Source organism: Drechmeria coniospora, chromosome 01 (genome assembly GCF_001625195.1).
Source record: "Drechmeria coniospora strain ARSEF 6962 chromosome 01, whole genome shotgun sequence".
In the NCBI taxonomy this organism is placed as follows: domain Eukaryota; kingdom Fungi; phylum Ascomycota; class Sordariomycetes; order Hypocreales; family Ophiocordycipitaceae; genus Drechmeria; species Drechmeria coniospora.
Window position 1 is genome coordinate 10037521 of NC_054389.1, and position 22976 is coordinate 10060496.

The window sequence follows — 22976 nt, forward strand, 5'->3', positions numbered from 1 at the left end:
CGCAGCTGGCGACGGCGGACTCGCCCATTGTAGGACAATCGACACGGCTGGAAGGCACAGACGGGAAGCACGAATGGGGGGCACAGATGGCATCAGAGGGGTGAGGAGATTCCCCATCCCGACCCCTGCCGTCTTGAATTCTCTCGCAACTTCTCTCTCGACCTCGCCTGCCCTACGAATCGATCGCGGCGCGTCTCACAGGCCGAGTCCGGCCTTCCGGCTCATCCAGCTCACGGCACAGTGCAGTGTTGAGAAGCAGCGCACTTCTGACCCTCGTAACTTTTCGCCGCAGCCTAGTCGGCGAGGCGGTCATGCCGCGGACGTCGCCACACTGTCCAAAGTGTGCGGCGGGCTCGCATCCAACCCAACGAGTTCACCCTAATGCGTTGTTCGACGGCATGCCGGGAGAAAACAAGTCAAAATAATCTTTATGCATCAAAGTCATGTACTCGCTATATCGCTGCTGAATACTCGACGCCCAGCATCGTCAGCAATGCATGCATGACCAACAGTCGGTCCTTTTGTTACCCCCCATTGGTTCGCAATAGAACCTCGCTCCGGTCGTGGCTTTGCAAACATACACTATAAGCCATTCTACCGTGGCAAGATGCGCAACGGTAGCATGACTCCACTTCCTCTCAGCCCCCTTGGTTCTTCTTTTCCAACAGAGGCCCGAGGATGGTCAGCGCCCGCGTCGACTGCTCCTCGGTGAGAATGACGGCTCCGGCCCGCGCCGTGGACAGGTAGGAAAGCTCAAACGTCTCCGTCATCTGCATATCCTCCACGAGGCGACCCGCGACGCCGCAAACGATGCCCGTCACCTCCGACGGCAAGTTCACGAGATCGAGAAAGATGGGCACGAAATTCGAGTCCATGTCGCCGACGATGGAGTCTTCAAAGAGGAGGAGCAGTTTCCGGTCCACCAGGAGGGACGGCGGGTCATCCTGGGCCAATGTGAGGGACATGAACCGCGGCCTCGACACGAGAGCCGAGATGATGCACGTGTACAGCTTCGTGTCCACGTTGTCGATCCAGCTCTGGCGGCGGACCGGGTTTGGCACCTGGCGGCTGGACGACGGTCGGTGGCCGTAGACGACGGCCGGCTGGGGGATCTCTCGTCCGGAGCACTGTATCAGCTGCAGGCCCTCGTCCACGTACGGGGAGACGTTGCGCTTCTGCATGAGGGCAAACGTCCTCGTCTCCAGCTCCTTCGTGTTGGACGGCGGCGGCGAGCCGGGAGGGGAAGCCGAGTGGATCGACGAGCTCTTGCGGCCGTACGCGTTCGCGTTGACGAAGCTGGACTGGTTCTCCGACAGCTCGAAGCCTTTGTCCGACAGGGCCTTGATGACCTTCTGCCTCTCCTTCGAAGGGACGAGGATGAAGTCGGAGTAGTAGGTGGTGATGAAGAAGATGGGGATCCCGGCCAAGGCGAGCGGGTGGCTCAGCTCCATGACCCTGCTCGCGGCATCGAGGCCGGCGCTGATGATGGAGAGGACCATGTACGAGTCCCTGAAGACGGTGACCGTCTTGGCCTGCTGGGCCGGCAAGGCGGCGATGACGGGCTCGAAGACGTTCTTGGCCCACGAGGCATGGCAGACGACCGAACACTCGATGGGCGTGACGCTGATGTTGAGGAAGCCATGCTGGTTCTCGGCCGTGAGCCCTTCGGGAGCGAACTCGGGCGCGTCGTGGGAGACGTCGAGGCTCTGCGTCTGCGGCAGGAGGACGCGGATGATGGGCTGGAGGAAAATGGGGTAGAGGTCGAGAGGGATGTGTATGAGCGTATAAGTGCCGTCCTGCCGCCAGACGAATCAGCCATCATTCCTCTAGCAGCAAAAAACCCCGGCCAAGATACGAGGTGAAGGGCAGGCGGGCAGGCAGGTAGGTAGGTGGAGAAGCGGGCAGGAAGATGGGTGGGTGGAATCATGAAAGCAAGGAGTAGTCGTTAGGGTGTAAGTGGTTGGTTGTATGCGTGAGTATGTAGGCATGTTGGTCGTCTTCAACAACCGTCGTAGTTCACAACGGCCGCTGCCAGGGACCCAATGGCGGGGTCATGCCATGGCTAACCAACATGTACTCGTACTGTAACATATCATGCTGCAGGCAGGCCAAACGCCAAGAGTGCTTGGTATGGGGTAACAAAGGCGCATCTTACAAGAAAAGAGACTTGGGCGTTCATGGTGAAGACGACTTGCTACCATGCAAGAAGGGCCCTGTCCACCCTTTGAGGGTGATTCTTTCCCGGTCGATACCTGTGCCGGTCGGGGGGGTGTTCTCACGGATAGCTGGCTGACTAGGCCACTTCAGGTTCAATCGCAGATGGTGGATGATGGTAAAAGTATGAGCTCGCTGGTGGAGGTAGACATGGATGCCGTCGTTGGACGGTTCACTCGCCGGTGTGCTGGTGGCCGTACCCGTGCGGTGCGGTGCGGTGCGGTGCGGTGCTCTGCGGCGGTGCGTATGCTGATGATGATGGCTACGAATGAATCGAACCGGATGTGCGCTGGGACGGACAAGGCGAAGGGAGCGTCGGAGCATTCACCAAGTTTTGAAGGAGCGAAATATTGGTCGTCACAATGGATCCGTCAGAGAGCCGCTATCGGCTCATCTGCTATCGGCTGGGCGTGGTCAAGGCACAAGCAGGAGGGTCTTGGGTCGCGCGTGGGGGGGGGGTGTCTTCCCTGAAGATAAGATTTGTTAGTTTGGAGACCCAGAACCGGGTACTTACGTGGGTGCAACTATTATGTGCGAGCCGGGCTTGGCTGTGGATGGCGAGCCATTGGGTGACTGGATGAGTAACGGTTCCCATGCAGCGGCGCCATCATTATAGCAAGGTTGCGTCAACCAGTCCCAAGACGTTGCCTGTTGCCTGTTCTACATACTGACAAGGCAAAAACAACGGGAAGAAGAAGGAAGCCATGAAAACCAACGCAATGCTATGGGAAAGACGAATTATCGTCGCAGCTCTTGGCGGGTAAACTGGCGCCACTGGATGCGGACCGCAGCGCAGCAGGAGGGAGCGAGCGAGTTGATGCCGTCACCAATCATCGTCAGCAGTCATCACCAATTAATCGTCGAGGGAGGGTCACGGAGTGTTCCGTGGGGACGGACACCTTCCTGGTCATTGCGCCTGACGGATGACGCGATCCCAAAGCGCAGGCTCGCCGCTGAAGAAGGAAACCTAACCCCCCCCCCCCCCCCCATTCCGGCGGTGGTGGTCCATTGTGGCGTTTGGCGGCAGAAGCATGAATAGTGCGAACGAACAAACGGGCGCACCAACGGGCGTCGATGAAGGGAACCTTTTACTTTCTTTGCTTTTCGCTTTCCGGACGATTGGGGCGCACCGCGCTTGGACCAAACGGGGGTTCCAGTAGCTCAAGGACTGACGACGTGTCGCGCATGTCGTTCCGCATCGGTTGAATGTTGCACTCGGTGCATTTGGCTTGGTGGATTGAGATGTGACTGGTGTAGTGTATTGTGATGATGTGCATTGTGATGCGATGTGCATTGTGAGGTGCATTGTGATGCAAACTGTCCCGTAAACTGCGATGAATGAGGTGAAGATGCGTGCCGATCCTCCTCTGTCTGCTCTGCTGATTTCTGGTCTTTCTCTGCCTTGCTGCCTTGGAGCCTGCGTCGTGCTTGCCTGCACCTACTATTGCCTGCACCTACTACTCCGAATTGCCTACACCTGCTACTGCCTGCACCTGCTATTGCCTGTACCTGCTATTGCCTGCACCTGTTATTGCCTGCGCCTGCTATTGCCTGCACTCGCTCTTGCCTGCACCTCCTGTTGCCTGCGCTCGTTCTTGCCTGCGCTCGTTCTTGCCTCCGCTTGTTCTTGCCTCCCACCATGCCGAGTGTCAGCTCTCGGAAGCGACATCGGGGATGCTCTTTCTCGTTTCGTCGCTAGACCCGTATGCATGGCGCCGGCCGTTTTTGGCCATGCACACCGAGCAGCGGCTGACGGCATCATCACTCACCGAAGCATGTCGCTCGCCTGAAGGCTGCTGTTGCCCAGCACCCGTCGCCAAGACAAGTCATCGCCCACCTCCAAAGTCTGCTCTCCGCCGACATCTCAACCGTTGCAGTAAGAGCATGCTACAGTCGCCAGGTTCGTCGGCGTGCACCATCTGCGTGTCACCTTTGCCGGCGTCGACGGTGGGTGATCTCGATGAATCCATGAAAGGTTGAATCGCGTAGACATAAAGTACGTTTGCCCATCCCTGCATCACGTCGAGCACATTTTCTTGTACGACGAACTGGAAGTGGCGACGTGGACGACGGGGAAATACACCCGCCTCATCTCCACCACAGTGTGGCCTCTTGTGAATCCGACGTGAGCGTCATATACAGCTTCATCGGCACCGCGGGCAGCAGAGGCCTCAGCCTGCACTCCACGGCAGCGAGAGGATCCTCATCGCCGGAGAGTGGCGTATGAGATTGACGGCATGTCGGGTGTTCGATGTCGCGTTTTATTCATCGCCTCATGTATAACCCAACGGATGCCCCCATGTATGCCCCTATGTATGCCCCCATATGCCCCCATGCATCCGCATGTATCCGCATGTATGTGTATACTGCTCCGTACCCGTGCCTTGTTCCTCCCACGGTTCGCAGGATGATTGCCTCGTATGAGGATCTGCTGTACACACCAACGCGCAAGGCCATCATCCATCATGCATGTTGGCTCCGGCCTGCGCCTCTCTCTCCCTCCCCGTCTGCCTCCTCTGCCCCCGCATCCACATCCGCGTCGGCCCTCTTGACGCCCACCACTACCAGGTTTCGCGGGCTTTCGCCAAAGTCGAACACGGTTTCCACCCACGCATCGCTCACCACATCCGACTGCTCCTTGAGATAGGTCCATCGATCCGTCACAATCAGCGCCTCGACGACCGTCGCGCTGAATGCCATCAAGCTCCACATGACACAGAGCTCCTTGCGACGGGGCAGGTACGCCGCCTCATACGCGTCAATCTCCTCGTCGGTCACGTCCGCCATCTTGTCCCGGACAATCTGCGCGTGCTGCTGGTACTCGCCGTTCGTCGTGAGCTTCTCGATCGCGCCCCGCACGTACGAGCCGATCGACCGGTAGCAGCTTTTCCCGAGAGCCCCGATGGTGACGGGGCTGGTGCACGTGCTGGCCGGGTCGCCCGCCAGGTCGCCTGCCGCCTCCTCGGTCGAGGCCTCCTCCTCGGAGCCCGACGTCGGCTGCTGCGGCGTCGGCTGTTGATGGATGCGGTCGACCACGCCGCGGTCGAGGAACATCTTCTGCAGCACGGCCCGGAAGAAGTGTCGGGTGAAAAACCTCTCGCTGTCCTCGCGCGTCCAGTTCTGCGGTGCCTGGCAGGCCATCATCCTCGTCGTGATGTTGAGCCGGACACCCTCGCCCTGGTAGGTCGAGAAGCGGTCGCTCATCGGGAACCCCTGCGGGTCGCGCCTGTCGGACTCGCGCGCCGCTCGCCTGTTGAGCGCCTGCAGGTTCGGTCGCAGGTGTGGGTGCTTGTACGTCGGCGGGCCGAGCTTCTCCGTCATGCGGTTGTAGCAGCACCCGACGATGGCGATGGCTCGCATCTCCGGGTTGAGCACGAGCGATCGGATGCCAAAGTGCGAGAGGTTGCCGCACGAGTGGATCGAGACGGCCATGAGCCTCGGCCTCGGCCGCCGCCTCCTGCCCTCGGCCTCGCCGTTTTCGATTTCGGAGACGACGTCCCCCAGTTCGCCGTTGTCGAGATGGCCCGACACGTACTGGATGTGACCTTTGCCTTCCTCGACGGCGTACGTGGACCCGAGCTCATTCATCGGTCGGAAGTCAAAGCCCTCGGTTCCGGCCACCTGCTTCGCCGCCTCGGCGATCACCCCTCGGTCGTCTCGGCTCGGGCCGCTGATGGCGAGGATCTGGTTCCAGAGCTTCTTGTTCCGCATCACCTTTTGCTTCACCGCGAGGCCCGACAACCGGTCGAGCCCCTTGGCCGCCGTGACGTTGCTCTCGCGTCCCTCGACGGCCACGACCCGACGGTTGTACGGCTCGCTCGCGAGGGCACGGCCGAGGTAGTTTTGTCCGCTGCCGAAGTCGACAAAGTGAGAGATGTCACCGCCGCTCGACTCGGCGATGTCGTTGGAGAGCCGCTGGACGTAGTTGGCGAAATGTTTGACTTCGTGCATCTTCTTCGGCCTCATCCCCACCGCCACCGAACGTGGGAGATCGGGCAGCCTCTCTTCCGGGGGACGGAAGTCCCGGCCGAGGGAAAGGTTACGGATCGATTTGATATACTCCAGCAGGCTCGCCGGCGGACCGGCTCCCTCGATCGAGATGGCCGATTCCAGCTTGTCCCTCATGAGGAGATCAAGAAGGCTCATCATGTCCGTCACCCGCAGGAAGTCGTGCCATTCTTCCGGCAGCACCTTTTCAAACAAGCTCGTCTCCGAGGTGAAAAAGTCGAGTATGTGGATGCCGCCACAGAGGGTCTGGAACAGGCGTGTCGTGCTCGCGAACTGAAGTAGCTTTTCCGTGTATTCCTCTGCTGACGAAAAGTCCCCTCTATAAGGCAGCGGGTGCTGTCTCGGAGACATGGTGGCCGTCTCCAGAATCCAGGATCCAATGTCAACGTTCGTATACAGCCCTTGACGCTGGGGTTGTAATAAACCTCGTCCGACTACTACCCTAGACCTAGACCTGGCTGAGTTCCTGCGGCCTCAATGGACGAGGTTGAGAGTCAGGACGTGTTTCTCCTGTACTTCATGAACCTAGGTACGCTTTGTATGGGATACCTCGGCTGTTTGTTCAACGGACGCGATCAAGATTGGGCCTCCAATATCCGGTGAGCACGTAAAGAGCATGAAGCAAAAATTTCCCCTCTGTTGGGGTTTGGCGAATAATACTGGCGATTTCGGCGTCGGTAAGTCTTACCAAGTTCTACTGCATTAGCCAACAAAACCTAACGCTGTGCTTCAGATGCTTCAAGAAGAGAATAAAAACGAAGGCGGTTTGTCGTACATGTCCTTGTCCCTTGCCGTCCAAAGATTAATTTTCAAGGTTGCAAGCAAAGGCGGTAGCAGATCGTGATGGAATTGATATGCATGCTAGTACGCACTTGTACATGTACTACGAGGTACTAAGTACTGAGTACTTGTCTGACGGGCAGCCTTGCTACCATTATTACTCTGTACATGCTAGTATGCTTAACAAGTAGTTGGTACTCTGTACTTGGTTTTGTTCGATCTTTCTCCGTATATGCCCGTCCATAATCTACAGTATGTGTACGGAGTACTGTACTTAATAGTTGAAGGTGTAATACGGAGTACTCCGTAATAATACTAACTCCGTACTTAAAGGTGCATGCGTGACTACAGTACAGTAACTGGTGGGCCCAACCAACGTCATCTCAACCAACCTCACCTCGGCACTCCGCCATTTTCTCATCCGCCTCGCAGTAACTCGAGCTTGGACGACGACTCGCACTCTTCCAGCGCATACAACGCCTCGACCGCGGCCCTCCGAACTCGCGCATCGTGCATCGGCCAACCCCATGCTCCCCGAGGCCTTGCCGTCGCCGCAACGATGATGTCCTCGGCAAACGAGGAGGACCCCTTCCTCCAGGTCCAACAGTAAGCATCCCACTCATCCACCCCCCCTCCCCCGAGGCCTCATCTCCCTCTCGAGGACCGTCTCCGTCCTTCCCCTCCCCCTCCTCATCCCTCTCCAACCGCCCAATGATCGAAGCGATGCCTGTCGCTCATCGCCCCCGTCACCCAGAGATGTTCTCGCCCAGCTCGCCTCCACCCGCCCCCTCTTCGCATCCTACCAGCGCATCCGCTCGCTCTCCACTGCGCCCTCGTCTCCCGAGCTGGCCTCGGCCCGTGCCGACCTCGAGTCCGCCCTCAACACGCTCGCCGAGGACCTCACCGACCTCGCCGCCTCCGTCCAGGCCATCGAGCATAACCCCGCCCAGTTCGGCATATCCGCCGACGAGGCCACCCGCCGCAAACGACTCGTCCTCGACGTCCGCCGCGAGGTCGATACCATGCGCGATGACCTCCGCGACAACCAACACCACGCGACCACGGCCACATCTGACCTTCCTGACCCCAGCACCTTCGCCTCCGTTGCCGACGACGCCGATCCTGATGGCGGCTCCTACGCCGAGTTTGAACAGCACCAGCAGCTCGAGATGATGCGCGAGCAGGATCAGCACCTCGATGGAGTCTTCCACACCGTCGGAAACCTCCGCCGCCAGGCCGACGACATGGGTCGTGAGCTCGAGGAGCAACACGAGATGCTCGAGTTGGTCGACAACGCCGCGGACCGCGTCGGCACGAGGCTCCAGAACGGCATGCAGAAGCTGCAGCACGTCATGCGCCAGAACGAAGACCGCTGGAGCAGCTGCTGCATCGCTGTCCTCATCTTCGTCCTCATACTGCTGCTCGTCCTGCTGCTGATAGTATGAAATGATCGGCGCTCTGCTGCGGCGGGCCATGCCACGGCCTTGCCACACGAAGCCACGCCATGGGAGACGACGCATTTCTGTCCCTTGCCTCCGTTTCACTTCTTTATTTCCTTTTCTTCGTCTGGGTCGGGCTGCCACGGAGCGGGCGCTTGCGGTTCAATAGAGGGCCACGGTGTTATGGCGGGTTTCATGCCGCCCACGAGCGGCTTCGTTGCATAGATAGGGGCTGTCATGTCTCTTCCAAGATATATATACATCCGCTGAGTTTAAACTAACAATGGGTATCGGTGGATATGCCCCAAGACACACCATTCGATCAAAATTCATCGACGTCCCAACTCGTGCAGGCAGTCTTGATGGCTGCCACCATCCCGAAGCTCTCCCCGCCGATGCCCGAATGCCGGTGTGCCCTGGCGTCTTCTTGCTTGCCGCTGCCATGCGTCGCTGCATGATCCAAACTTCAAGTGAATACTAAGCCGCTCTCCGATTTCAGCACCTCGGCCAGCGCGAGCAGCGATCCGGCCGCAGACGCGTTTGGAGGTGCCTTTCTGGGAAATTCCACCAGCGCCATTCGCAGCGCGGCGGCGGCGGCGTTGCCGAAAAAGTTGAGGAACCGCTGCTCGTGACCGTCGATCATGGTGCGCAAGACGACGTACTGTGTGTTGGAAGTCTCGTTGGCCGGCGAGTTGACGATGCCGGCGAATGCCTTCCAGTAGTTCGTGGGTGGATAGGGGTTGACCTTGGAGGATTTGCTAAAGTCCCGTAGCGAGATGGATGCGAATCCAGCGCCGAGACCGGCCATTCTGTCATTGTGGTTCTGCTCCGTAATCCAAGTCGGCCCATCCTTGCGCCACCCGATGGCCTGCCGGCCCCTCTCCGTCTTGTCGTTGCCCCTGAACCCAAACAACACCGGGCATGCGACCCGGTACTTGGCCAGCAGGATGTCGATCAGCGACTGGCCACGCCATTGAAAGTCCTTGTGGGAGAATATCTGGGCCGCGAAGACACCGATAGGATCGGCAGCCTTCGGATTCGCACCGGCTTCGTTGATAAACTGACTGATGATGCCTTTGGCGCAAATGTTGACGAGGTACACGAAGAGCGCCGGCATGGTCGCGTCGTTGAACAGTGCCCCTTCCGCCGGTTGACGCGGCTCCAAAACAAAAGTGGAAACGTCGATCGGCGGACTAGGAACTTTCCCCTCGAGCGATTCTCGCAAAATTGACATGATTTTGTTTGTCTGCAAACCATCAGCAACACAACAAGGCAGCATGGAGCGCCGGGGATGACCGACTGGTTGGACATTTGCGCCTTTGCCACCGGTGAGCTGCCCGATGGCGACGCGGATCTCTCTCCGGAAGGTGCCCATTTTGCCCTTCAATGGTGACCCGGGGACCTTGGACTGCGCCGTCAAGTTTTTCCGCAGCGTTTTTAGTTCTTGATGTATTTGTCGGTATCGATCGATGGTGGTATTTGATGGAGGTGCCGGTTGGGTTTGTGCCTGCACTGGTTTTGGCTTCTGAACCACGGCAGCGGCAGGTTTAGGAGCAGCCAAACCAAACGGTGCGGCCGGCGTGGCGGTGGGAGGGAAGGCATTGTTCGATGCTGGCTTGGGCGGTGCCGAGGGAAACCCGTTCGCTACTGGCGTCGCAGCAAAGAGCTGTGCCTTCACCTCGGACGACTTGGGAGCCGTCGTATCCGGCGTCGTCGTCTCGGGAGGTTTCGCTACAGCTCCCGGAGGCTGGACACGCTCAACTGGTTTCGGGGCTGCCGGTGCTGGCTGCGGCGGCGGCGGCGGCGCAGGCTTTGGTATCGTCTTCGCCTTCAGTATCTGGAGCCTTTTCACCTCCTCCGCCACCCGAGCCTCGGCCTTGAGCCTCTCCTCCTCCCTGCGCCCCTGGTCGAGAATCCGTTGGTGCTCTTCTCGCAACTCGTGAAGTTCGTACACGCGGAGGGCTGCATCTCTGACTCGTTGGTGTTCTGCCTGGGCCGCGGCAAGCGCGTCTCGGTGGCTGAGCTCTGTGTTTCTTTCTTCGAAAAGGAAGCTCAAATGATTTCCACGGTCGGGGCTGGAGAGAAGCTCGCTCTTCAGCGGAGAGGAGCGCGTCATGATGATGGTCGTCGTCGAAAAAATTGGCCAAGTCGCTGTCGGGATAGCATTTGTAGCTCGTTGACTAGGGCGATGCAGAATAACAACAGAACATCCAAATGGTATTATGCCGTCGCGGGAATTAAAAAGGTAAGGAGTCGTCGATCCCGTTTCCCTACAACCCGTCGGTAGGATGATAGGTGGTTGGTCGTTCACGGCATGCTCTCGGCGGCTCCGAGAGGATTAGCATCTTGTGCTGCGTTACGCATGTACAAGTAACAGTGGAAATGCACCTGCATTGTGGCACTAAGAGTCCGCGTACATACAAGTACAGTCATATAACACGGTACGTACCACCAAAATCCGTACAGGCTGCACCAATCTCGGCCGGTACCGCTAAAATGAAGTCCCGGACATCAAGCTACGCAAGTACAAGTACTGTACAGTACAAGTGTTACGGAGGAGTATGTTATATTATTCTGCAAGTATAAGGCGGACCTTGCTTGCGCAATGTTGATGAATAGGGCAGGAAAATAATAGGAAGCTTGCCAGGCGAACGATTGGGGCAGGGTCTCATGAGACTTATGCCAAGGAGTTTATGACTGCATGTATGCGGAGCATGTACTGTAATTACAGTACTTACTGTACTTACAAATGAGACACAGGTACGGAGCATTACTCCGTAGTTGACATGGTGCCGGATACTGGATATGGGACTTTTGCATTGAACCAAGCACGGAGCACTCGATAGTGTGAAGGCGCCCTTTGGAACCGCAGTCAGTCAGTCGACCGCGAAACGGCGCAAGGGAAACGACCTATGGTTCACCATCGTTGAAGCTACAAGATGTTACCGGGCAAGACATTGCCCTATGCCGGCCACGTTGGCAATTTCCTGATGCGCATCAAGATCAACCCCGTGTCGTTCGTCTCTGCTGCATAGAGGTGGAGGATCCCGCGACACGGCATGAATGATAGGGCAAACGTCGAATACTAGTAGCCATTCTCCAGTCGGCCTGTCCTCACGGCCACTGCTCGCCCTGGGCAGTGGCAGCGGCCGCTCGCTCGCTCGCCAACGTTGGGCTGAGGTTGGTTTTCGTCTGCTGCCACAGTTGAACCCGAGAGAGCTGTCACCGCGATTGGGCGTTGTCGATTTAGGCCTTGGTCCGAATTACTTGCATAGTACGGAGTACGGTGTTCTGCATCGTCTACCTTCTAGGTACCAAGGCCAGGTGGCTTCTGCCAAATTGGTGACTTGTTGTCAAGGAGTCGACAGCAACAGAGGCTACTTTGCTAGGTACTTCCAACCCCTTCGACTGAATCGACCGAGGCGTTGCGATGATTTTCTGTCCGCAAGCAGCCAGCTGTCTTTGCTTTCGACGGGTTGCCGTGGTTGCTAGGTTCGTTAGGAGCCGATTGCTGCCAGGAAATTGCTGTAATACTTGATACGTTGGCGCAAGGTAGTCCTGTTGGCGAAAAGTACATGTGCACGACGCAGGCTTTGCAGGCGGAGCCTCATCAGGCGAGGCACGTCCATGGGCGCTCATGGCCGTACTGGCAACAACCCCGTACTCTGTTCTCGTACTGCAAATGCTGCGTTTCGCCCATCTGCGAGCAGTTTTCCGTGCCGAGCAAACCCAAATTCGCTCGGCAGCAGAATAATTATCGGGAATGGGGAGCAAAGCCTGGAATGTCGAAGCTTGCGGAGCTTGTCGATAGGGCGCTGCTGTGCACATCTCTTGGCGGCGGGTCGAATTACGGTGTACGTACACAAGTACTGCATGGCATGAACACATTCTTGTACGTGTACATGATCTGTATACAGACGAAAAGCATCGCAAGTGCAGTAAGCTCTTGCGTAGGGAGTACACGTGGTTAAAGTTGGTGAGTGTTACGTTGTACAGTTCTCTGCTCGATGCGCCGACGGGGTGGAGGGCGTGTGCGGACGCCGCAGCTGCGGGGTTTCGCACTGCCACCAGCCTCGATGGATAGATATATGATAGATATTACTCCGTAGTTGCAGATACGTACTTAGGTACGGAGTACTGTACGGAGTACAGACAAGCCTGGTAGGTACGTACCAGGGAGGCATGGTGTGTCATTTTGAAGCCGGGCGGAAGCAATATGCCACGTCAGGCAGGCATGATGATGGATTCATGGAAGGGCGTCGTGTCCATCCGGCACGTACGGTGGCGGAGCATTTTACCTGTACTTTGGTGGCAATGCGGCACCGGACCCGTGTTCGTTCTTGGCCGGTAAGCACCTCGGATTCTATGTACATGCCCCAACAGCTTGTCCAAGTCGATACGCTCGACACCCCACCCCATCGTCCATTTCCCACCTCTCCAGGAAGCCTGTGCTGTGTCCACGGCACATCGGTCGGTTCAGGTGGTTCATGTCCATGACCTCTGCTGATCCGAGTTCGCTGCCGTGGTTCGATTGATCGTCACCTACGGTTCATCTCATCGTTCTCATACATCACCTCGACCCGGCTCAAGTGTGGAGAGATTTTGGCAAGAAAATATCGGGTACCAATGCCGAAGCCGTCACCAAGTCACCACACGGTTACCTCAAGTAGTACTAGTCCAGCATGCACCTAGTGACCAAGACCTACCTCTCCGTACCCGTACTCGTACCAATACCGGCATTTGCATCGAAGAATGCATGCAAGTACAGGTAATAACGAGTACGGAGTAGTTAGGTCCTAGTACTTACAACTACTAACCACCTGGTACCTTCTTGTATCACTTGTACGGAGTACTGCACTGTAAGCATCATTCGTCTCTCGGTGGCTCCCGCAGCTGAATCGTGGTGCCGAGCAGGTCCCGGTACCTACTCCAGGGAGCTCGAATGTGTACATGCAGGTGTACAAGGAACATGCTTGCCAGCTGCCAGGCTAGTAGTACCCAAGGTACCTACAATTAAGTACCTAGTACGGAGTAGGTACGGTACTGTACGTAGTGGTAGCGGAACATCACGAGTATTAGTGGTGGTACGCGTACTTACTCCGGTCTCCGCAGCATACTGCAATGGCCAAGGTATAGCAGCTCGTCTATGCCGGCACCAACAGGCCAGCTTGCTATCGTATCGTCTCCCAAATATTCGATCCGCAATCTGCATATAGCCTAACCCTCCACACGGCACCGAACTTGCACTAAACAGTAGCGCCAAACTGGCCTCGAACTCACCACGGGAAGTATGGATCCCTCGACGACACTCCAACGAGACGGTGGCTTGCGCCGGCGGCACCGGGCTAACAGGATCGAGCACCAAGGTTGTCGGCCAAGGGAACGCAACGACGATATCGCGGCTACTTGCGAGTAGGTTCCGAGCTAGAGGAGTACGGACCACCTGCTAGCTGTATGGAGCACTCCGTAAGCGTCCTTGCCTTGTTCATCCTGCCAACGTACGAGGGCCGACCCAGTACTTTACGACCAAAACGATCCTACCGTCGTCCGTGGCGAAAGAGCTAGCTGCTGAATCTTAATCTTGGTGTAGCGCTACCTACGAGCGGTACGACGAGATACCTACCAACCTTCGGCGGGTACCCAGCTACTTACGCGGCAAGGTGAAAATCAATCGCTGAGCTACCTAGGTCTAGGTATCGGCTGCATGGAGCTCTAGCTGCCTAGTAGTTATTAGTAGGTACCAGGTACGTACTTGCGTGGTCCTGTGCTGTGCTGTGCGGTACGCATTCGGGTCGTTACCTTTCCCAGTATTACCCCAGGACTTGCCTCGCTGGCACCTACTGCTCAAACAACAACCTTATCGATCCACGCATCTGTTTCGGACTTGCTGCCGACTCTTCGTGCCGGATCGGCTTGGCGAAAACGTAGTACGTTGCAGTAGTGCGAAAGCAGATGCCGAATGGCTGACAAGGTAGATGCTGCATACAAGCTCTGGGAGTAGAATGTCCAGTTTGCGTCACCGTCGCCCAGCTTGGTGGTGGGATAGCTAGCTACTAGGCAAGGTTAGAGGCAGGACTGCCTACCTACTCCGTACTCATCGAAGCATTAGGTCCTGCTCGGGCTGGCTTCACAGAAAGTACATGTACAGTACTGTAGAGTATTAGTACGACAACTACTTCCGGGTACTCCGTCGTAATATTTAACTGTCGTTAGTGCATCAACCCACAAACGCAAATGTCACCGAGTTTGCGAAAGATCAAAGAGGTGAAACAGAATCAATCGTTACTACGGGTACGCTCTGCTATGAGACTGAGTTGTCGCATCGGGTCTCGAGATCACGAGGAATCGAATGAATCGCGTTGTTGCTCGCTGAGTTTGTCCATACGCCAAAGCGAGTCTTCTGGTGTCCTTGCCCCCCCCCCCTCACCCCCTGCCCAAGTTGTTGCCTTCGCAGGGGTTTGTCCGCCGCCGCCGCAGCGCCCCCCCCTCCTCTCCTCCCTCCCACCCTAACGCCCACCCTAAAGCCCCCCCCCCCCCCTCCAGTGGCCGGCCCGCCGCGATTCCCCCGACAGTTCGAGCAGGTCAGCACCCGTCACCCTTCCCTCATTATTGACCTGGCTCCATCCACTCCGTGAGCTCGACGCTTCCCCCTCTGGAGCTGGACCGACCTAAACCACCACCACCCACCACCTTCCTTCCCCTCTCCCATCGCCACCCCTCAATCCATCCATATTTCCATCCCCCATCGCCCTCTCTCTTACGGTCCGTCATCCGACTCTTGCCCTTCGCACACTCTTTGGTCCTCCAGAGCCCGCCTCAACCAGACGCACCCACCCTCCTTTGGCAGAGTCTGTCCCATCGAGCTCAGGCCTGCCACCGATTCTAAGCCAACAACCGTATCGTCACCACGCAAGCAGAATCACCAAACACACCCGCCTCCTCCGGCCCGGGGTTAATTGACCTGACAGTCCGATTATTCGTCAGCACCCGACGTGCCACCTTTCTCTCCCTCCCCCTCCCTCCCTGACTGCCCGTCGTCGTCATGGACCAGCAGCAGCCGCAACAGACGCCGGCGGCGCCCCAGCAACAAGGCCAGCAGCAGCAGCCGCAGCCGCAGCAGCAACCCGTCCATGGGACCACTGGACGCAGGCTGCACATTGCTCACCGACGCAGCCCTTCGGAGCTGACGCCTTTGATGAGCATGTTTGCCAACCCGGGAAGTAAGTCCATTCCGTCGTCGTCGCCCCCTGCCATCGACGGCTCAAGCACCTTGTTGTCCTGTTCACCCACCCCTTGCTCTCAGCTCGCCAAGCCGAACCGTTCCCTCCCACGCAATGAAGCTTCCAGTACCGTTCGCTAACCGACCCGCCCCCGCGCAGTGGAACAATTAGCTATCCAGCAGCAGATTGAACTGTTGCAGCAGCAGCAGCAGCAGATTCAGGCCACGCACCAGCAATACGTCAACATGGGCATGATGCCCCCGGGGCAGCCCATGGCCCACAACGGGCCCTTCAGTCCTTTGCAGCCCATGGGCAACATTGGTCAGAACTTCCAGTTTCCCGCCCAGATACCGCAACAAAACGTGTCCATGGGCCCCCCAACCCAGCCTCTATCACATCGCCGTAATCAGTCGGCACTGCCCAGCATGGGCATGGGACCGCCCCCGGCTCCCTCGTCGGGCGCTTCCGGCTCCACCTTTGGCAACTTTGAGATCCCCGTCTACGGCCGGGAGAATGCAGGCGGCCGAGGCGGCCGTGGAGGTGGTGCCGGTGCCGGTCACCAGCGAAGGCATTCTCTGGCTCTTGCCGATGCGAAGAAGGCGGCCGAGATTGCCCAGCAGAAGCGGACGACGACTGGCTTCCAGTTTCCCGGCCCGGCCGCATCGTCCGATAAAGCCGATGAGGACAGTACCAAGGCGTCCGCCGCTCAGCCAAGCTCCGATGCCCCCGTCGCGCAGGGGACCACCCGTGGCCGCGGAATTCATGGTCGTAGCCAGAGCATGGCCGTGAATGGCCGAGGTGGCTTACGCATGAGCATGGACGGCAGCAGCGACTTCCAACGTCGCGCTAGCGGCGTCGCCCATTCCCGTACCGGCTCCCGAAGCTTCGAGGGCAACTGGCGAGCCCCGAATCAGAATCAGGATCAGATCGGCTCTGCTCAGACTCAGCCCTTCCAGCCCGGACACCGATCCCGCGGCTCCATCAACCAGTCCATGTCGTCGATCGGGGCCTTTCAGTACAGTCCCAATCAGTCCACGCTCATGCAGCTTCCTGGACAGATGATGATGCCCCAGATGTATGGCCAGCAGATGAATCCCATGCAGCTTGGCCAGCTTCAGGCTCTCCAGGCGGCTCAGATGAACGGCCAACCATTCCAGGGTCTCCAGAGCTCCCAGCACGCCGGCGGCCAGCTCAGCAACCAGCAGCAGCAGCAGCAGCGCAAGACCCTCTTCACCCCGTATCTTCCGCAGGCGTCTCTCCCCGCTCTCCTTGCGGACGGGCAGCTTGTCTCCGGCATCCTCCGTGTCAACAAGAAGAACCGCAGCGATGCGTACGTCACCACGCAGGACGGCCTTTTGGATGCAGACATCTTTATCTGCGGCAGCAAGGATCGCAACCGAGCACTTGAGGGAGACCTCGTCGCCATAGAGCTCCTCAACGTGGATGAAGTTTGGGCTCAGAAGCGAGAGAAGGAAGAGAAGAAGAAGCGTAAGGATATCACGGACACCCGATCGAACTCGACGAGTCAGGGGGCCCATGCTTCTGGTCAAAACGACGACAGCACCATTCCGGAAGGCGGCATTCGCCGTCGCGGAAGTCTTCGCCAGCGCCCTACGCAGAAGAAGAATGACGATGTCGAGGTCGAGGGCCAGAGCCTTCTCCTGGTGGAGGAGGAGGAGATCAACGACGAGGCGAAGCCGCTGTACGCCGGACATGTCGTCGCAGTCATCGAGCGCGTTGCCGGGCAAATGTTTTCCGGTACCCTCGGCCTGCTGCGTCCCAGCAGCCAGGCGACCAAGGAAAAGCAGGAGGCCGAGAGGGCTGCCCGGGATGGTGGAAACAACCGCCAGAACGACAGTCGCCAGCACGATAAGCCCAAGATTGTTTGGTTCAAGCCAACCGACAAGCGAGTTCCGCTCATCGCCATCCCGACGGAGCAGGCGCCTCGTGACTTCGTCGAGAAGCACCAGGACTACGCCGATCGCATCTTTGTCGCCTGCATCAAGCGATGGCCCATCACCTCGCTTCACCCCTTCGGCACTCTCGTTGAGCAGCTTGGACGCATGGGCGACCTCAAGGTCGAGACGGACGCTCTGCTGCGAGACAACAACTTTTCGTCGGACGAGTTCTCCGAGGCCGTCCTTCGCAGCGTCGGTCTCCAGGACTGGTCGCTGGACAAGGAGGACGAGGCTGCCATTGCCGCTCGCCGAGACTTCCGCGAGGAGAAGTGCTTTACGATCGACTTCAACGGCGGCGCCGAGCTTGGGAATGCCGTTCACATCAAGACTCGTTCGGATGGGAAGATCGAGATTGGCATCCACGTCCCAGACGTCGCGCATTTCGTCAAGCCCAATTCCCTCGTTGATCGTGAGGCCAAGAAGCGCGGCACTTCGGTCCAGCTTCTCAACCGATTCTCCGCCCTTCTGCCCCAGAAGCTGGCGGGCGAAATCTGCGCCCTGACGCCCGACCAGGAGCGATTGACCGTCAGCGTCGTGTTCAACGTCAACCCGCACAGCGGAGCCGTTGCCGAGGGCGACAGCTGGGTGGGCCGCAGCATCGTCAAGAGCGCTGGCAAGCTTTCCCTGGCCGACATCGACAGTGCCCTGGGCGACCCGTCCTCGTTCTCCAACGGAGCCGTTCCGGTCAAGACGATTCAAATCCTCCAGGGCGTTGCCCAGAAGTTCCGCGAGGCCCGTCTCGGCGCCGGCGGTGAGCCGATCGCGCCCCTGCGGCTCCTGCAGCAGCTGGACGACGAGAACAATCCGGTGCAGGACAACATCTTCCACTCGACGCCCGCACTGGAGCTCGTGGAGGAAATCTCTCAAAAGGCAAACGCCTACGTCGCGCAGCGTCTTGCCGAGGGCCTTCCCGAGAAGGCTCTCCTCCGCCGCCAGGGTCCTCCCAACCCACGCCGCCTGCAGTCGTTCGCCGAGCGCATGACGGCCCTCGGCTACGACATGGACGTCTCCGGCAGCGGGGCTCTGCAGAACAGCCTGTTCAAGGTGGACGACTCTGACCTGCGCAAGGGCATGGAGACGGTCGTGGTCAAGTCGATGCAGCGAGCCAAGTACTTCATCGCCAGCAAGACTGCGAAGCCGTTGTGGCCGCACTACTCGCTCAACCTGCCGGTCTACACGCACTTCACTTCGCCTACGCGCCGCTACGCCGACATGATCGTGCACCGCCAGCTCGAGGTCGTCCTGTCGGAGGGTACCATCGAGTTCACGGAAGACATGGAAAACCTTGTCAAGACGGTTGAGTCGTGCAACACCAAGAAGGACTCGGCGCACAACGCGCAGGATCAGAGCATCCACATCGAGTCCTGCCGCAGCTTGGACAAGAAGCGGCAGGAAGCCAACGACGACCTCATCGTGGAGGGCATCGTGCTGTGCGTGTACGAGTCGGCCTTTGACGTGTTGATCCCCGAGTTCGGCTTCGAGAAGCGGGTGCACTGTGACCAGCTGCCGCTCAAGAAGGCCGAGTTCAGGAAGGAGAAGAGAGTGCTCGAGTTGTACTGGGAGAAGGGGGTGCCGAGCTCGGCGTACGTGCCGGAAGATGAGCGCCCCAAGGCGGCGACGTCGCAGAGAATGAACAACGCCATGGCGGCCGCCCGGCACGCGCAGGAGGCCGAGAAGGCCAAGACGGAGCGCGAGGAGGCGACGCGCAAGCAGACGGAGACGGGCACCATGTCGACGGACGACGTCGACGCCCTGTTCGACGACGACGAGGACAACACGTCGGACGTGACGGAGGCCATGGCCGGGGCCTCGCTGGCCGAGCGGCCGACGCAGAGCGTTCCGGGATCGCCTTTGCGCGCGCCGATGATGCAGCGAACCAACTCGGACTCGAAGGTGCCCGTTTCGGACACGGCCGAGGCGCGGATGACCAACAAGGAGAAGTACCTCAGAATGTTCAAGTTGCGTGAGGAAGGCGGAGACTACGTCCAGGATGTGACGGAGATGACTCGCGTGCCAATCATCCTGAAGACGGACCTCAGCAAGAGCCCACCGTAAGTGACGCCATGGATGGATGACAGGGCCGAGCGTGCTTGTTGCTAACGATGGATGCAGTTGCCTGACGATTCGATCTCTCAACCCCTACGCACTGTAGTGGATGCCGAATACCGATGGCTAGAAGTTTGGTTTGATCCGGCAGCCAAAGATTGCATGCTGCGTTGACTGAAGGAGGATACGTCACGGAGAGGGCCGGTGGTTGCCGAAGATTTGTGATATATATTTTTAATGCCGAACTGGCGCAGATGTCGAAGAAGTCGGAGGAGCGAGTACATGTGAATGACAGAAGGTACAAAATAGCATGCGATAATAGCAACGTCGCACACATTTGAAGTGCCGAGAGTGAAATCGCAACGACTGGGCGGCATGCACTGGGCGGGTACCAGTCATGATGGCGTATGGCCCGTGGTCGTACGGTGGTATAGTACTTACTGCGTGACTTGTACGAACGTGGCTGATGAGCCCATTTGGCTACGGAGCAGGAATTTCAGCGCACAACATGATGCAGATGCTTCCACGTAGCTGGCCAGTTTCGTCTGCCCGGGAAGCAGATTTGCCGCCCAGATTCGAGGACGCGAACGAAGGAAGGCGAGATGTGGGACAATAGAACAACGCGATAGATTCTGCCGACGCATGATAGGGAATGTTTGCGACATGGAAGAGTCCAAGGTTGAAAGGGGATGGGACAAAATGGCGGTGGCTGACGCGGCGATCATACGGCGGAGCTGACTCGAATGATGCGGATGCCGTTGTGGTCTCTTTCTTTCCGCCTCATGGACGCGATAGGGCCTTGGCTGATGTTTCGTTCGGCTCGATGGCGGCATGGGAAGACTTGTCGGATGTGTAATCGGTATCATGATTGGCAATCATCTTATTGTGAGTCCTATGCCACTTGAATGGTAGGTTGAACATTCTGATGATGTTTCTTGCGGCAGAAGAACAGTCGAACGCCGACCGAAATGGGGCAATCTTCAGCGATGGCTTGCGACACCAAGCGCCTGAACCTCGTCAACGTAGGATGGACATCTGCCAACCTCTGCTCGGACCCTCTGACGTCTGCACCATGCCTACTAGTGCGGAGGTTGGCAGGCTGGTGATAGACCAGGAAGGGTACTGGATAGCAGCATTGCTCATAAAAGAGCCGGAAGGTGGAAAAGGAGAAGGTTGAATTTGGGTGGAAAGTGCAGCAGGCATATGCCTGTGGATGGGCGGGGAAGAGCCAAGCTGCCCATGAAGTCCCTCCCTCCTACATCCCCTTCCTCCCCTCTCGGTATCAGAACAGTTTCGGACACGACTTGCCCGAAATTCAATCCTCTCCTCGCTGCAATCAACTGCCTCCTGCGCCAGCGTCCTCGCCTCCAAGGTGCTTACGGGGACCACAAGGGCCACATGCTTGCCACCAAGAGTCGCAAGCCATCTGTGCAGCTATGTAACCCGGGAGACCGGGAACGTCAAGTATCGTGTTTGGCATTCTGCTCTGCTACCCTGCTGGCGGGGTCTTGTTGCCGCTCGGATCTTTGATCAGCCGCATGAATGAAGCTGGCTCTCGGCTCTCTACCACATCAGCAGCTCAAAAGGGCCGCAGCTTCCCTCATCCTCCAGGCTTGACTCAGGAGCAGACATTCGGATCTATAACCATCGTTCTCGTCCTTCGTTTTTCAACACCGCTTCCTCTGGGTGTGAGGTTGCAATATTGACCGAACGAGTAGTTTCCTTCTCCGTCACGCCAATACCTTGCACACGAGCCGCTGGTCACCGCTTCCTTCTCATTCCTCATCTCTTCCCAACGATATCGGGAATATCAGGCATCGCAACTTCCGACGTTGGCGTGCGGGTCGTACTCTCAGGATTTTCTCGACAAGAAAAATAGGCAGACGTTTGTCAACATGGCCTCGCTCAAGACGGTGGTCGTCACGGCCCTAATGGCGTCCGCATACGCCCTGCCGCCAGTGCAGAGGGTGTCTGCGAGACGGCTCAAGTATCACAGCCTTGCCGTACGGCAAAACGCTGCCGCTGAGAAGCAGGGGCTCAGCGATGTGGGCATTTTGCAGTTGTAAGCTCCCCTGCCTTTTGGCCGGGCCATTTCTTGAATAGTCAGTGCTGACAGTGTGGAAGTGCCCTGACGTTGGAAAACCTCGAGTCGTCCTTCTATAGGGAGGGCTTCGCCAAGTTCCCGGACGCCGAGTTCGCTGCCCTTGGTCTCAACGAGCGAGCGATATCCGACCTCAAGTCCATTGGCAAGACGGAGGAGCAGCATGTCGGTCTCCTGCAGTCGGCTGTCGCCCAGGCCGGCATCCAACCCGTCCAGCCGTGCACGTACAACTTCAACCTGACGGATGCCAAGAGCATGGTTGCCACCGCTGCTGTGCTCGAGAACGTTGGCGTCTCAGCCTATCTCGGCGCTGCACCACTGGTTTCCGACAAGGGCATTCTCACCACAGCTGCCTCCATCGTTACCATCGAAAGTCGCCATCAGTCCGCCATCCGCATCTTCTCCGGCACCAGCGCCATCCCGCAGGCCTTCGACGCACCCCTGAACCCTCGTTCCGTCTTCACCCTTGCAGCACCCTTCATCAAGGAGTGTCCTCAGGGGTCCAACCTGGTCATTCAGCCTTTCCCTGCGCTCTCCATGGATAGCCCCGGACCCGCCCAAGTCGGCTCCACGATCTCGGTCACGGCCGCCAACACTGCCGAGGCCAAATTTTGTGCCTTTACCTCTGGAGGCGTTTCTCCTGGAGGTACCATGTTCACTCCCCTTACCGACGGCCGGAACTGTGTCGTGCCGAGCGTCGCCGGAGTGTCGTACCTGTCGTTGACAAAGGAGGCACCTTTAGACGGAGTCCTTAAGGATGACTTGATTCTTGCCGGGCCGATGGTTGTGACCGTCACGTAGTACGAGCCGTTGGGGTTCCATCTTGCCTTCATTTCTCGTGATTTGTTATCTTCTCCCCTCTACTCATGAAGATGGCGACAGTTTTTGCGTTTCTATGCCGCTGGACGCAACGAGCACAAGTCGTGCTGTGGGAAGCTCAAGCTGTCGTGAGCCATTGGCTACGTCGCGGAACGGAAGGAATAGTCATCACACGGGCCCAGCCATGTCGGTCCCTTGATAGCACTAACCCGAATGTTTTCTTATCATGTCTTTCCTAGATACAATATTCACAAAACCCAATTCCAACTGGCCTATAGAGACACAGTCGTATGCTGTCATACCAAGCGACAGGATAGAGCTCTCAGACTGCACGCTAGCGAACGGGAGCCACGTTCGAAGTTTCACGCCGCAAACATGACTGGCCGTCTGC

At 58.0% G+C, this 22976-nt stretch overlaps 6 protein-coding genes across 6 annotated transcripts; 3 read left to right on the forward strand and 3 right to left on the reverse strand.

The window, feature by feature from the left end:
• Window positions 1-638: 638 nt before the first annotated feature.
• DCS_02655 (uncharacterized protein) lies at window positions 639-2179 on the reverse strand (the record flags this gene model as incomplete). The annotated part of the gene is made up of 2 exons (XM_040799982.1): window positions 639-1796; window positions 2156-2179. 2 exons carry the CDS (start codon window positions 2177-2179, stop codon window positions 639-641), a joined length of 1182 nt encoding a protein of 393 aa, XP_040660865.1.
• A 2498-nt stretch (window positions 2180-4677) lies between these two features.
• On the reverse strand, window positions 4678-6573 carry DCS_02656 (CRA-b-like protein; the record flags this gene model as incomplete). The annotated part of the gene is made up of 1 exon (XM_040799983.1): window positions 4678-6573. One exon carries the CDS (start codon window positions 6571-6573, stop codon window positions 4678-4680), a length of 1896 nt encoding a protein of 631 aa, XP_040660866.1.
• Window positions 6574-7339: 766 nt separating this feature from the next.
• On the forward strand, window positions 7340-8447 carry DCS_02657 (uncharacterized protein; the record flags this gene model as incomplete). The annotated part of the gene is made up of 2 exons (XM_040799984.1): window positions 7340-7608; window positions 7664-8447. The coding sequence occupies 2 exons, from the start codon at window positions 7340-7342 to the stop codon at window positions 8445-8447; spliced, it is 1053 nt and encodes a 350-aa protein (XP_040660867.1).
• Window positions 8448-8907: 460 nt separating this feature from the next.
• DCS_02658 (uncharacterized protein) lies at window positions 8908-10557 on the reverse strand (the record flags this gene model as incomplete). Its single annotated transcript, XM_040799985.1, has 1 exon — window positions 8908-10557. The coding sequence occupies one exon, from the start codon at window positions 10555-10557 to the stop codon at window positions 8908-8910; it is 1650 nt and encodes a 549-aa protein (XP_040660868.1).
• Window positions 10558-15483: 4926 nt separating this feature from the next.
• Window positions 15484-19771, forward strand: DCS_02659 (Ribonuclease II/R; the record flags this gene model as incomplete). Its single annotated transcript, XM_040799986.1, has 3 exons — window positions 15484-15661; window positions 15821-19670; window positions 19732-19771. 3 exons carry the CDS (start codon window positions 15484-15486, stop codon window positions 19769-19771), a joined length of 4068 nt encoding a protein of 1355 aa, XP_040660869.1.
• Window positions 19772-21560: 1789 nt separating this feature from the next.
• Window positions 21561-22567, forward strand: DCS_02660 (twin-arginine translocation pathway signal; the record flags this gene model as incomplete). Its single annotated transcript, XM_040799987.1, has 2 exons — window positions 21561-21727; window positions 21790-22567. The coding sequence occupies 2 exons, from the start codon at window positions 21561-21563 to the stop codon at window positions 22565-22567; spliced, it is 945 nt and encodes a 314-aa protein (XP_040660870.1).
• Window positions 22568-22976: the final 409 nt, after the last annotated feature.